Raw genomic sequence first — 13,535 nt, 5'->3', positions numbered from 1 at the left:
GTCAGGCCAAAGATAGATGTGGTTTAAGCTTCAAAATGAGGAGTGAGATAGAGTCTTTGGTTTGGAATAATTAATGACCTGGATGTCAATCCGGGATGACAAAGTGGAATATTTTGCCTCAAGGGCCGTTTTTCAACTTTCCAAGAAAGCTCATCAGGCAGAATAAATTTCATGTCAATTACGCGGTTGGGCCGGGAACAAGCCATCCTCCACCCTATATATTTGAATATTTCAGCAACGAACGAGTCGTCAAGAGTCCGTTAAAAAATAAAGAGCTATCAAAGAATGCCCAACTGCGGACCTGGGCTATTCTGTAGTTCTTTATTAATTGCCATTTCTACGGCTGCAATTGTTCTCACAGCATGTTGTACCATTAGGCAGCACTCAAATGGTAATCAGGATGTCAAGCGTGTGTGTATTCAACGTGATTATGTCACTAAATGGAGCCAAATTATGACAGATTTGCATGACATCCCGACATTAAAGAATCCACAACTCACTCGCTGGCCGTTCCATCCAATGAGAACAACGTACGTACCTGCTAGGTACACTAGGTGCACAATGTGCTAACCCTCTCAAAAGGTTTGTTGGAAGGCAGCATTCCTCCTTGCTACTGTTACTTGCTACCCTGCCTGCATATTGTACGTATATACTGTACGGTATTGAGGTTGTGCATAACAAGTGGGGATCTGTAGTCTGACAGGCCCCTCCTTGGCTTGTCATGTTCAAGAACAACTAACGAGTTTGAACACTCTTATCAAGACATCGTAAACACGTGCTTCAGCTACTCATGGAAATTGTCAAGTGATAATTGTTATGGCAATGATAATAATGCTCGGGTGATATTGATCTAACTATGAGGCACAGACATGGCAGAAAGAAACGTAGATCTCGCCTAATGTGTTCAGGTCAATTTGAACCAACTCAGCTCAGTTTAGGTAGGATTGTAATTCTATGAAGTCAAATGAAGTCAATCAAAAAAGTACTCAATCCGGTCAAAGCCATTCAGATGAACGTAAATTCCCAAGCAAAATATAATATTGACTTGGTTTGGTATACTTGGAAAATGGCAGACATCGATTTTTCCAACACAAGACAACTTCAGATAAACCATATTGTTCAGAAGAATGCATTCAATTATTGAGTTTCGGACACATTCCCGTTTTCTTATGATTCTCTAGTTAAGCCAGACTAAAAAGACCTACCTGCTTGGACCGACTTGGATGAATTCAAAGGCGAACTCTCCTCAGTGGCTTCTAAACTGGATCTCGGACCACTCTGGGGTCCCATTCCATTGACTAAGCTACTTATGGAGAAGATACTATTGGCCGTGGTGGTCCTGGAGTTTCCGGGGCCAGGACTTGATATCGATTTGGAGGGGGAAGTCTTGTTCTTGATGCCCTCTTGTATTGAGGCCGGGATCTTAGGCAAAGGTATCCCGGAATACTTGAGGTTTGAGGCCAGAAACACGTGCGGATCCATTGAGGCCAGTTTGGAGAGACTGGCACCATTGCAATTGCTCAGATCCATTTTGTCACCCCCACCACACTTGAGCCAATGACCACTGAATGAGCAATTGAATGGATTCCGAGCACTACCAAAGAATTGATGGTTCTTTTTTGTCCAGAACAAAAGACGATATGTTGTCAAATCACATTGATATCCGCACTCCACTCGGCGCCGCACAAAAGACGCACGAATTGATTTCTTTTCAATGGTGATGATGATGACGATGAAGATCAGTGATCACACTTTCTGGGGCTTCTGGTGGATGAAAACAATCGCTAACCGATCTAGATGGCACCCCAATCTGTTGCAGTTTCGAATTGGTATTGCTATCCCTCAGTCCGTTCGCTCGTCCGTTCGCTCGTCCGTTCACTTTACCTGGTCGTCAAATGGATTGGGGCACCCGTGGGGTTCGCCCACAACGGATATGGTTCATTCACAAACCAAGTCTGAAGGATCGAGTGCAATGTGTGGCAGATTGGATGGAAGTTGCTTTGGGGAGCCCGGGCACAAGTCCGATTCAAAAGGTGGGGAAATTGAACGAAGAATCGTCGGTTGACAAGTTCCACTTACATGATGAGTGTGCATGTGTGCGAGTGAGTGAGTGTGCGGTATATCCTCTGGGGAGCCTGACTCGGTCGCAGGGAAAAAGCTCGAGACACTCGCCTCGTGGATCGCAGAGCTGTACAACTGGGACGAGCGGAAGCTGCACACATAGAGAGAGAGAGAGAGAGAGCCTCTTGATCAGGCTACTTGGCGATTGTGTTTCCTAAGTACTACTGGCTACTGGAAAACGACAACTTGGATTGCGGCAATGGAGGAGGCGGAGAAGGAGGTGGTGGTAGTGGTGGTAGTGGGGCCGCTGTTGGTTGGTCTTCTTCTTCTTCCATCCCACAGTTGTATGTAGCTCCCAAAACCAGGATTTACTCCTCATGATGTGCATTGAGGAGCGCTTAGAGTGACTCTTCTTGTTTGTTGTTGTGAGTGGCTCAACGACAACCAGAGGGGAAAAATAATCAAGTCACCTATAGTGTAACAATACTCGGGTTGTACGGAGGCCAATGGGGGCGGTAGATCACCAGATAGCCGAGAGTGAGCACTGATTCATGGGCCAACAGAAGAGGCATTCTATTTGAATATAGGGCCTTACCAGATATGAGGAAAATACATCTGTCCACTCATTTTCTTGGGATGCCTTCAGTTTGATATGCTCTCTTCGGTGCGCTTTTCTATGCCCTTCTTTGAAAATATTCAAGTTCAAAGCGATATGACATATTAAAATCCTCCCCAGGATGTGGATGGTATAGCTCGATATTCAGACTTCTCAAAGACTTGGCGAAATTAATTGAGGCATTGGTGTCTTCTTATTAGAAGACGGAAAGATAAATTCTAAGGTTAAATGAAGTTTTCTACTTTGTCGGTCATTTTTGGGCGAAAGATTTCTTCACGAATTCCAACCATAAAATAACCTAAAACCGAGGATTTTCGGGGACATTCAAGGATTTTGATCATTATTTTTGAGGGGAAATTTAAGAGAAATAAATGAATGAAGTTCAGGGCTACCTTGGCTGACAACGTTTGTCCCCGCCCAAAAGATTTGTTTGACATTGATCCCCTAAGCTTTCATTAAGAGTAACTGTTGAGCTCATAGTGGCATATTGCAAGTGATCTAACTAGTGGGCTAGTCTTCTACGTAGATCTAACTTCTATTGTCTAGATGCGATTGGTAACCTCTGCATCGTTTGTCGCCAAAATATATTTTCGGAAATGTAACTAAGCGCAATCTCGAGGTCAGAACCAAACCAAAGAACCTGATGAAGACCGGTAAGAGGCTGAGAGAAGTGGGTGAGCCTTTCGGAGTCCATCCTCGAACCATTAGAGAGTGGAGTATTTCATGCAAAAGCAACGATCCTCTTTACGACAGACCAGACCGACAGCGAAAGAAGATCTGGGATAACAGGAATCAGTCTTCAGATGTCCAAAATGTAGGGGTTGCCAATCTCCATGAGACTAAAATCGGATCATTCATGGTATGGCGATGGCGATGTATTTTTTAATAGACCCTTTTCACGAAAATTTGAGACTCACAGTGATTAGGCAAGTGCTTGTTGGCGGGGAGGAATTTTCAGAAGGCTCAAAGAGTGGCCCCTAATTTCTTTCCATTTTGCACTGCACATTTCATATGAAAAATTGAACCTTTGCGTACAATTTTTCCCCAAAAACACGAATATTCATCTCTTTTTCTTTTTTTTCCATCTTTAATGAGTTCCTTTATTTTGATTATCTCATACAAAGAATTCATGAATTAGATTGATTGGCATTAATAGATAACTGCAAGCGTATTCGAATTTATCTACGTGAATTTCCGTACGTTTTGTGTGCTACAGATTCTCACTCAATGATAATATCAATTTTAGAGATCACTCACGTAATTTGTTCTGCACCATGATTTCAGCAATGCTTTAAAATATGATTTTCACTCATAAGTCATAAATATGAGTCTATAAGAAAATTCAATTTTTCGCTGACGTATGTTTTTCAGCCCAAAGAGAAAGAAGATCGTAAAAAATATTAATCAAGCAATTTCTGCCTTAAAAACCAAGTTACCTCTCTCAAATTATCATGTCCTCTAGGTCGGGCCGACCATTACTCAAAAGCCGGTGTGCTCTAAAGTAAGACCGGCTAAAAGGTCGGTCTGGCTGAGTTCAAGTTCAAGGATGAACATTGGCCCTTGATTTAGACAGGCTGGATGAGATGGGCCTGGTTTCAATGCTGAAACAGGAATCGTTCATAGACGTAGCCTTAAACAAAATTATTTCACTTATTGAGGAAGTTTGCTCCACTTTAGCAATCCCTGAATGTGTTCTGAAAGGTGGAAGACAATCTAAAACTCCGAAGTTTAGGAAGTGATTGCTCAAAAAGAGTTGCAAACTAGGAAAAAGGTTCCAAAGCAATTTGAACCCAGTAACTGTGGCTAGCCTTCTAAGTAAAGATTTGATCCAAGGTAGAATTAAAGCCTCCATTGAGACAGATCAGTTGATAAAGGAAAGTAGAGTTGTCCAGGACGTGAGGCCAATCCAAAGGCAATCTTCTCTTACGCAAACTCTAAGAGAAAGATGAAAATTCCTGTAGGACATTCTGAGGTCGATGGAAAGCCATTGACGATGTAAAGGTTATGGCTAACTTGCTTAGAGATCAGTTCTTCAGTTGATTTTCTCGTATTTTCTCGCATTTGATGAGCTGCATCTTAGATCAGGGCAAGTTTCTATCTTCTCTAAAGTTGACTCATGTTGTCCCAACTTTTAAAAGGGGGAGATAAATTGCTCCCAAGTAACTGTAGGCCGATTTCTGTCGCTTCGAATAACGCGAGGCTATTTGAGAAGATCTTGAAGTTCAAACTTATAGAGTTTTCTATGTCCATGTAGTCCTTACTCCTAGTGAGCAAGGGTTCCGAGCGCATTTTAGCACGGCTACCCATCTGATACAGGTTATGGAATAGATCAGTGAGGAACTAGAGAGACACGAGTCAGTTGGTGCTGCCTATCTTGATTTTGCCAAAGCCTTTGATAAAGTAGATCATGGCCTCTCATTCGGCAAAGCCTCGTGAGCATGGGATCCAAGGCAAGATTATTGATTGGATTAGAAGTTTCATTCATGATAGGAAGCGAACAATCAAGGTTGATGGGTCGCTTAGTGACATACAGGATGTCAAGTTTGGTGTTCCGCAGGGCCTCTTTTCAGGTCCTCTCCTTTCCGTTACCTTCAATGCTCCGCTTAAAATGGAAAAGTCTAATATAAGTTGCAGTATATCTCATCTTATGCTAAACATGGCCTTGAAACGAATGAAATTCGCCCAAGTGACCTTTGGGTCAGCGCCATTGGACATTCCACTTAGGGATAATTTATGTCATAATATTGAGCAGGTTGTGTCCATGAAAAGGCTAAGGGTCCTTCTCCAAAATGATGGAAAGTTCGATGATCATTTCTGACCTTTTTTTCTAAGTTTGATTGAAACAAAAGTCCAATGAATTGAGATCCGGGCTTAAAGCTAGCCATTCAGTTTGGATAAGGAGACAAAAATCATCTCTAGCCAAGCTTATGTTCATTCAGCCGTGCTTCTTTGTTCAAAACGCCTCTGAAAATTGCAAAACCTCACCAATATCCCCAATGAAATGAAAATTTTGACCTGTCCGAAACATTACCTCCCAACCATAACTCCGGCTCGTTTGGAAGTTGCAATGAAGTTTCGAAATCCAAAGGAATAAGTAATTCTACCCTACAGATCTTGCGTGAGTTAGTGGCTTTAACATTGACATATTTCTCATGAGCATCAAGTCGTCCAAACACTTCTGCTTTCATTTCTGGCCACGATCCAGCCTCCCGGCCTTGTAACGGTCACTCCGCGCAGAACTCCGGGCTAAAGACGAAGTCATCCCTAGGTCCTTTCAGGCCTTCTGCGCTCTTTGTCAAATCACATTTTCTATGGCCAAGGTCAGGCTGGTTTAGAACTGGGCTTCTTTAATGTGATTTGTTGGCCTTGATGGTCCGTTGTGACTCGTTACCTGACCTTAGCCGATCACGTGGAAGCCTTCCATTGGAATAACCAAGCCACCCCTTTTTATTGACTCTTTCCTACTTTTAAGGGGAAATAGGAAGAACAATTGTTTTGCACTCCATCAATGTCTTAAGCTTGGTGAGAAATGCGCTCAAAATCACAAAATACTGATAACCCATTTCGAGATATAACACGGATCAAGCATATTTTAGCCTTCTCTATTGATGAAATTGAAGCGAGCGAGACAAAGCTATCTAAACTGGGAATTTTAATGCCAGAGGCTAAGATTTTTATGAAATGATAAAACCAATTCAGAGAGCAGCTCATTGCTGTATGTAAAAATGAGTTTATTGAGATTGGCGAGACTCGTTAAAGTTGGGTGTTAGATGACTGAGAAATCAAACATCAAGATGCTTTTAGAAAGCAATCAGGAACCTGGCAACCTGGGACTTACGAGCTATCCTGGCCGTGATGGTGTGACCAAGGACTTCTACCTAGAAGGTGGACTACGAACGGAAGGGAAAATTTTGTATCTTTTGGACCATACATTTCATTCAAAATTAGCACTTCATAAGATCTCAAGATCTTACCAAATTGAGAACCTTGACCAAGTTTGGGCCCAAAATCATGCTTAGGGTACTCAGGGGATGTGGAGAAAGTTGTGCTATAATCACTACATGAAATTGGGATTTTCGGCCAGGTCTTGGTGAGCTACTTCAGCTTTTGCCATGAAAACTTGGAAGCTAACCACTTTACCACTAAATGATATAAATATAACTTGGATTTAATTGAGGAGATATGAATATCTTGTATCTGACTTTATTTCGAAAAGTGAGTCAGAGTTGCTATGACCAAGAGTAGGCCCATTGGGGGGTGAGAAGCTGGTTCACGGTCAATATTTCTAGAAGTTTGTGGTGTGACATATCATTGTCTCACAAGTTCTTAGTCCTGTTTTCTCGTACTTGATGAACTACATCTTGGATCAGAGCAAACTTCTCCAAAGTCAACAAGTTTTGTTCCGTTTCATGAAGGGGGAAGTAAGTCGCTACCGGGTATCTACAAACCAATCTCTTGACATCCAAAGGTTTTGGAGAAGATCAAGAAATTGAAGATAGACTTGTTCTAGAATGCACTTCAGTATTGTAACTGAATTGATTGAGTGTATAGAATAGGCCATTGAAGGAAAAAATCCAATAAGTTCAAAGATGTTTTACGAAGAACATCGAAGGTATGAGAGAGTTGTCCTGTCGTATTAGGAGAGGCTAGAAAGGTTGGGACTGTACTGAATTACTGAATTCAGAGATGGTTCAAAAGGTATCTGATAATGTACGTCATCAAAAGCATCCATGAACTTTGTCCCAACCCAGGATTTAGGGTCAATTCTAGTATTCTAGTGACCGTAGAGGCTTAATGTGCGTTTTGAGAGCACCTTCAAGCCCTCGAGAATCCAGGCTAGTTTGAACAATGAAGTCCAACTCTCTTCTTTCTTGGGGTCCTTCGTTGCTCAATTTTCTTCCCTCGAATACTAGTAGAGAATACGTAGGCCTTGCTGATCCTGTAGCATCCTTTAAGTCAGACTTGGACAATTCTTGATCAAAATTCCTGATCCACTCTGTATTTCAGGGCTAACCAGATCTGACAAATCGAAAAAGATTGTCAGCGAGGTTGCGTGTACTTGAACATCCAATATTCTGATCGGATGATATGTTCAAAAAAAGACATCTCTACTTGGCACAAAGTTATCGGCTATTCATATTCTAACAAGAGTTCGGTCAAGCAAAGTGTATTAAAAACTCTCTAACAGAGCCTGATGACAGTTTGAAAACATCAAACCTGCAAACGTAAGGTCCAAAAGCTAATTTAGTGTCCAATGACACAGGCAGTATTCTAGCCCTTGAGACTTTGCTCTTTGAAAACCTTGCTTTAATTTTTCTAACATGTAAGACAAACTGTCATTTCATAGACAATGCAAAACCATCTGAACACCATCCAACCAATTTCACAATTTCCCTTGGTGTCGTATGCCTTCCAAACTATATTTACCCTACCATGGGCTTAGTAATGCCGTTTTTTTTTAATTTGTTGTCAAGGAAGCCTTTGCCTTAACGCATGAGAAAATAGTAAGTGCTTGCTTGATCGTCCTGTTCCTTTCATCAATTTTACGAACTTGGTTCTAATCAGATGTGTTGGTTTTTACCATTTTGCTCCGTCGCAGGTTGAACTTTTGGTGCCCGAAAAATTGTTTTGCTAATCCATTCTTTGATTAATCAGATATCATATGAATATAAAGTTAGGTATAAAACATATCAGATCTGTGTCTTCTTGTGCTCTATTCTAGGTAGTGGTTCCACAAAAAATATTGACTTTTTCCTGACATCAAAGAAGATAAAAAGACATAGCACATTTTGAAATCTTCGTTCAATAATGATTCTATTTGGACAAAATGTTATCTGAAATTTAGATTCGTCCTCACAACGATCCATGTTTCGAGTTTGATTTTTTTATTTAGCTTGACAGCGCTCCACAGAAAATTGCAGTTCTGCTCGTGCAAGCATTGAAAAGTCACGCAACACGAGGGACTAGGCCACGCAACCTCATTTTAGTGGTCGCACAAAGGCGACAATCTGACATAGTATGGAACGTATCTGCTTCTTCATCTCAAACAATTAAAACATCGGTTAATACACTCGCACTACCCATGAAATGATATTATTGCTATCATCACCACGCTACGTCGCAGAAACTCGGTCCATTAGCGGGTTCCACGGGATAACCACGCTGGAGCATTCGACATTCGTGTTCTTGCAACCTCGAAGCTGCGTCGTTGACGTCTTTCACGTGCTCAGGAGACCACAACCGCTCGGCCACAGCACTGGCACGTGGCCATAGACGAGGGATCAGATTCACGGAGCTCACAAATTCACCCCAGATGCAGGCCTTGGGAGAGAAATTGTCAGAAAATGTGCTTCTTCAAATGGCATAATATGACCTTAAGGCGTTACCTCGCCGCCCACGAAGAGCTTCTTTTGGGCTTGAGTCCCTTCGAAATTCAAGGGTTCTATTATGTAGTAGTTGGTCCAATCTGAACCGTAGTTGATGTAGTTCAGGTACCAAGGGGCTGACAGCAATGCTCGCAGACCTGTTGATGTGATCTGGAACAAATTCAAACGTCATATGGGGACCAATTTGTTGATACTGAATCTGATACTCCTATCACTCCAGAAAGTTTTGACTGGACAATTCTAATGTCAGCAAAGTAGCTATATTTTCATGACAAAGTGTAAATATGTTGTAATTCTTCATTCCCACTGCCATGCCTGCCGGTTTCTATCCTTGAGGGTATTATGGAAAAAGTCTACACAAATGAAAGGATGTCGATAAGCTACGAAATCCCCAATGGTTACGCACCTGTTGTAGTTTATTGGCCCAATCATTGGGACCCCCTTTCCACACTTGGATAATGGTGTCATTTTTCACCTTGTCCTTGTTATCGAACACCTCTTGCCACACTGATAAAGGAAACAAAATTGTTGTTATAGGATGTCACACGACGGTTGATAACCCAAAATGCATTCATTCTCTTACCGATATAACCGTTCTTGGTGGGCAAATCTGCGATTATTGGCAACAATTTCTCGATGTAGTACGACTCGAGCTTCCCCAAATTCCCACCCAAATTCTTCTTGACAAATTCCATGATATGAGGATTGCTTTGCCTACGAAAGAGGTTCACCTTTAGCTCATGGTCTCGTCAATCAATTTTTAAGGCCTTCTTTACCAACACATTTTGTCCACCTCATCTCCGCCCAAATGCATGAAATTGTCCGGAAAGACGGTGCCAATTTCCTTGAAGAAGACCTCCAAGAAATCGTACAAGCTGTCTTTGGTGGGGTCAAATGGGCCCAACGTGCCATCTGGTTGGGATCCCCGATAGCATTTGGCCAAGAGCCCGGGTTGACCGAGCTCCCATGATTGTGTATGCCCTACATGCATTGATAAGGTCATGTTAAAAAATGGTTCATTCTCATCCTGAAGATTGCTTCTGTACCCGGTGTGTCGAACTCGGGCATCACTCGGATTCCTCGGATCCGTGCGTATTCAATGATCTCCCGGATGTCTTCTTGGCTGTAAACGTGCGTGTAGGGACGGTAAGCTCCTTTGAGGCTGAAAGTAACCGAGTTCTTCAAAAATAAAGTTCTACCATTTATTAGATTGGCGAGGCCGATCTTGGACCTGGCCTTGTTTAATGGCTCGTAAGTACGACCCGTGTCCCTGCTCACCTCATATTGGGGAATCGGAGACTCTCATAAGGGAAGGCGGGATCATCTGAGATGTGCCAGTGGAACACGTTCATTTTATTCATCTCCATCAGGTCGAGGTTGTCGTAAATGACCCGTTTGGACAGGAAATGGCGGGAGCTGTCCAACATGACACCCCGATGAGAAAACCGAGGCTGATCCATAATCTGCACACTGTTCACTTGGTACTAGTGGGACAAGGAAAGGAGACATTCATTGGAGAGGTTGGCAGCGGATCAAACACGAATCCCAGTCACCATTTTGTGCTCGTTGGAAATAAGAGTCTTTAGAAACATATCGGCAGTTAATTAGTTCATCAATTACTGAAGCTTAACTACTCACTACTTTTTGTCTATTGGATTTTGTGCGCTCATATTGCTGATTAATTAAGAATCAATAATTGAGTCAACTAAAGAATTAGATACGCCGTACCAGGAATGATATTGTTTATCGGTCGTCTCAACGTAGTAATTGGATTCAATTCAGACCAATCGAGTGATGTTCGTCAAATCAATGCAAACGATAATATGACTTTTTGGTCACTCGAGACCGAAACGTCAAAAAATAGCTTGTGTTTCTAGTTTGGGTCACCCGCCGGATCTTTATCTACTCAAAATGGATAATTTTTGAGCCAAAAGTAATTTTCTATGACAAAAGATTGTTTTTCCTTTCAGGCTATTGTTCCAGTCTTAACTCATTGGTGCGTTTGAAAAACCACAGTTGTGCTCTTCAAACGCACCGAAGCATATTTTATTTCACGACTACTTTCAATTGTGATTGCAACTTTTTTCAAAAATTTTAAGCAAAATAGATTGACATCGACCATAAAAATGATTTCGATTGTTCATGTTGACAATAGAATTTTTAGGCCAATACATGTTGTAATTGGTTAAGATATTTTCTTGCGTTCGACAGTCATCAACTATTCTCGCTGTCCCAACTCATCGAAGGTCAAGCAAACCAAAGAAAATGTCCTCATAAATTATCCAGGCCTGATGAGCCTAGATCAGGATAATGGCCGAGACCATGTCTCCTGCGGTAGCCCAGATATCTCTATAATGGACTCTTTATCCACTCACCAATCCTCCATGTTCCTCCGCACCATACACTAACTGACTGAAAGTTTCAAATCCACGCAGGATTCCCCAAGCATTGAACGCGATGATCGAAGCCGTTTTGGGGGAGTCTGGAGCATCGATTTTCACCTCATCTATGCGCAAAGAAAACTTTTAGGTTATAGCCATTGGAAGTTGGAGGTGGTTTGTCGCCAAAAAGTGTTTTTTTACAATGCTCATCCATATCCAAATGGGGATATTTCTCGCAGCCTTTCTTTGTGTTCATCACAATCTGGACGGAATCGAGGACCCCTTGGAAATTGGGGTCTTGGTGCAAGGCTTGGAACCAAGGGTGATTCGTATTGAAGCTTTGGGCGGTTTTCGCAGTCCGACGCGGAAAAGTGCGCACATAGAATCGATTCACTGCATTCTGAATCAGGTCACACGCAGCCGAGTTCGCATCCAACTAGAAATGTGGGACGGAGCATTCTATTAAGTATTATACTGTTGTTTTTTTTAAATAAACATGTTGAAAAGGGTGCCGTTAACCAACCTTCGAGGAAGGCTAATGGCTTTCGTTCTTTGTTCAAAACTCATTTCTCCGAGCATACATACGTATTCACGTACGCCTTGGCATGACGATGATTGAAAATACTCGTGTAATTATTTATGTACCAGATTAACGATTGGACCCACATGTCTGCTTACGTTTTCAAGGTTGAAAAAGAAATGCAGATCCTGAACACTCTTCGAATGTGGTCTTGGAGTCAGAGAGTGGGTCATCAAATACTGCCCAAAGTGAGCGTTTAGGAGATGGTTGTAGCGCAGTTGACTGATGCGTGACCGAGATGAACTCGGGTTCATGGGTTCGATCCCAGGTATCCCACCCACCCAAACCTAAAACTCTGTTCATCTAGTGGAAATTCGCCTCGAATGGCGACCCTCGAACCCAGAATGGGCCCCCCAACAACCAAAAAAGATGTCATCAAAAACTGTACATACAATCACATAAAGTATTTTTAAATGTCTGTATCCAATGGGACTTGCATCTCGCAAAAAAAGAGTTTAAATAAAGAAAATCTGGTTTCGACCAAAAAGTGATTACGATACAAAATTGGGCCCAAAACGGAGCACCCGAACCAACCTGGAAGGTGAATTTTTCTGGATGGACCAAGGAATATCTTTTTCCATTCGGGCGGCTCAATTTCGGCTGAGGCCACACTTGTCCTCGGGAGGACTGGACCCATGGGCCCGGTCTTCCAGGATGGATGTATTCACTGGTCTTGAAGAAGTCTCCACCCGAATCACCGTGAACCACAATCCAGAATGAGCACAGCGTCACCCACAACCAAATCCATCTTGCTTCCATCTTGAGCCTCTCGGATCGAGTGATGCTTCAGAGGAAGAGATCTCACCCAACTCGTTTTCCTCGAAATCAGAGTTGAAAGGTCACATCTGCTAATGTCTCTGAAATGTAGGAACGAAGCCAATGAGCACCAGAGTCGACGTCGACGTTGTCACGAGGGGTTCACCATTTCGAGTAACCATGCGCACGCCCTAATGGCAAACAACATTGGACCGCTCAACAAGCCGGACTGAACCCTTGCGACCAGATCCTTTTTCTTAGGAGGCAATCAGGTATTGTACCACTGGAAATGACGCTTTACCGAAATAGGGATGGGGAGGCAGAGTGTAGAAGTGGCCTCTGATGAAGAGGACAGAGAGGTGGGTTCAACAGTCGACTTAGAACGCCTAACAACGATGAACGAGAGAAATGAGACGGTTCGTTGTGGCCAAAAAATTCAGGGACTGCTCGGACCCAAATGAGTCGGAGGGAACGAAATCGATGCGGACAGTATGGACACCACCAAACAGGAGGATTGAAAGCGATATCCCTTTCAAAGGAATTTGAGACGAAACATATGTGTGCCATAAACGAGGACTTGTAAGATATTGAATACTGCTCGTATAAATGGTTCGTGGTGAAGAAAATTGAAATATAGAAACATTCTGATTCCTGATCTAGAAAAGGTTACTCCTTAAACACAAAAACATTTGTGTGATAAGACAAAAGATAGATACTGTNGTTACCAATTTTTTGGCAGCGCGAAATCAACACGT

At 42.4% G+C, this 13,535-nt stretch overlaps 2 protein-coding genes across 3 annotated transcripts in view; both read right to left on the bottom strand.

Annotated features, from left to right (window-relative positions):
* LOC131879490 (homeobox protein aristaless-like) overlaps positions 1 to 2,204 on the bottom strand; it is a 39,335-nt gene extending 37,131 nt beyond the window's left edge. The window contains exon 1 of the mRNA XM_059225834.1: positions 1,206 to 2,204. Coding sequence (XP_059081817.1) covers positions 1,206 to 1,530 — 325 coding nt within the window. The 5' untranslated portion in view covers positions 1,531 to 2,204. The remainder of the gene's footprint in view (positions 1 to 1,205) is intronic.
* Positions 2,205 to 8,474: 6,270 nt separating this feature from the next.
* The window catches only part of LOC131879387 (beta-hexosaminidase subunit alpha-like), a 12,468-nt gene continuing 7,407 nt past the window's right edge, over positions 8,475 to 13,535 (bottom strand). Inside the window, exons 1-11 of one of the 2 annotated variants that reach the window (XM_059225693.1) lie at positions 12,947 to 13,076; positions 12,559 to 12,881; positions 11,646 to 11,880; positions 11,439 to 11,569; positions 10,342 to 10,547; positions 10,110 to 10,225; positions 9,840 to 10,044; positions 9,647 to 9,777; positions 9,470 to 9,570; positions 9,064 to 9,213; positions 8,475 to 8,998 (exon numbers count right to left, since the gene is read on the bottom strand). In XM_059225693.1, coding sequence (XP_059081676.1) covers positions 8,783 to 8,998; positions 9,064 to 9,213; positions 9,470 to 9,570; positions 9,647 to 9,777; positions 9,840 to 10,044; positions 10,110 to 10,225; positions 10,342 to 10,547; positions 11,439 to 11,569; positions 11,646 to 11,880; positions 12,559 to 12,783 — 1,716 coding nt within the window. In that variant the 5' untranslated portion in view covers positions 12,784 to 12,881; positions 12,947 to 13,076 and the 3' untranslated portion in view covers positions 8,475 to 8,782. Of the gene's footprint in view, positions 8,999 to 9,063; positions 9,214 to 9,469; positions 9,571 to 9,646; positions 9,778 to 9,839; positions 10,045 to 10,109; positions 10,226 to 10,341; positions 10,548 to 11,438; positions 11,570 to 11,645; positions 11,881 to 12,558; positions 12,882 to 12,946; positions 13,077 to 13,535 lie in introns of those variants that run through there. The other variant, XM_059225692.1, reaches the window with a different exon arrangement.

This window comes from Tigriopus californicus, chromosome 4, assembly GCF_007210705.1.
Source record: "Tigriopus californicus strain San Diego chromosome 4, Tcal_SD_v2.1, whole genome shotgun sequence".
NCBI lineage: Eukaryota > Metazoa > Arthropoda > Copepoda > Harpacticoida > Harpacticidae > Tigriopus > Tigriopus californicus.
Note: the sequence above shows the minus strand (reverse complement) of the source record. Positions and strands in the feature narration are given on the sequence as shown.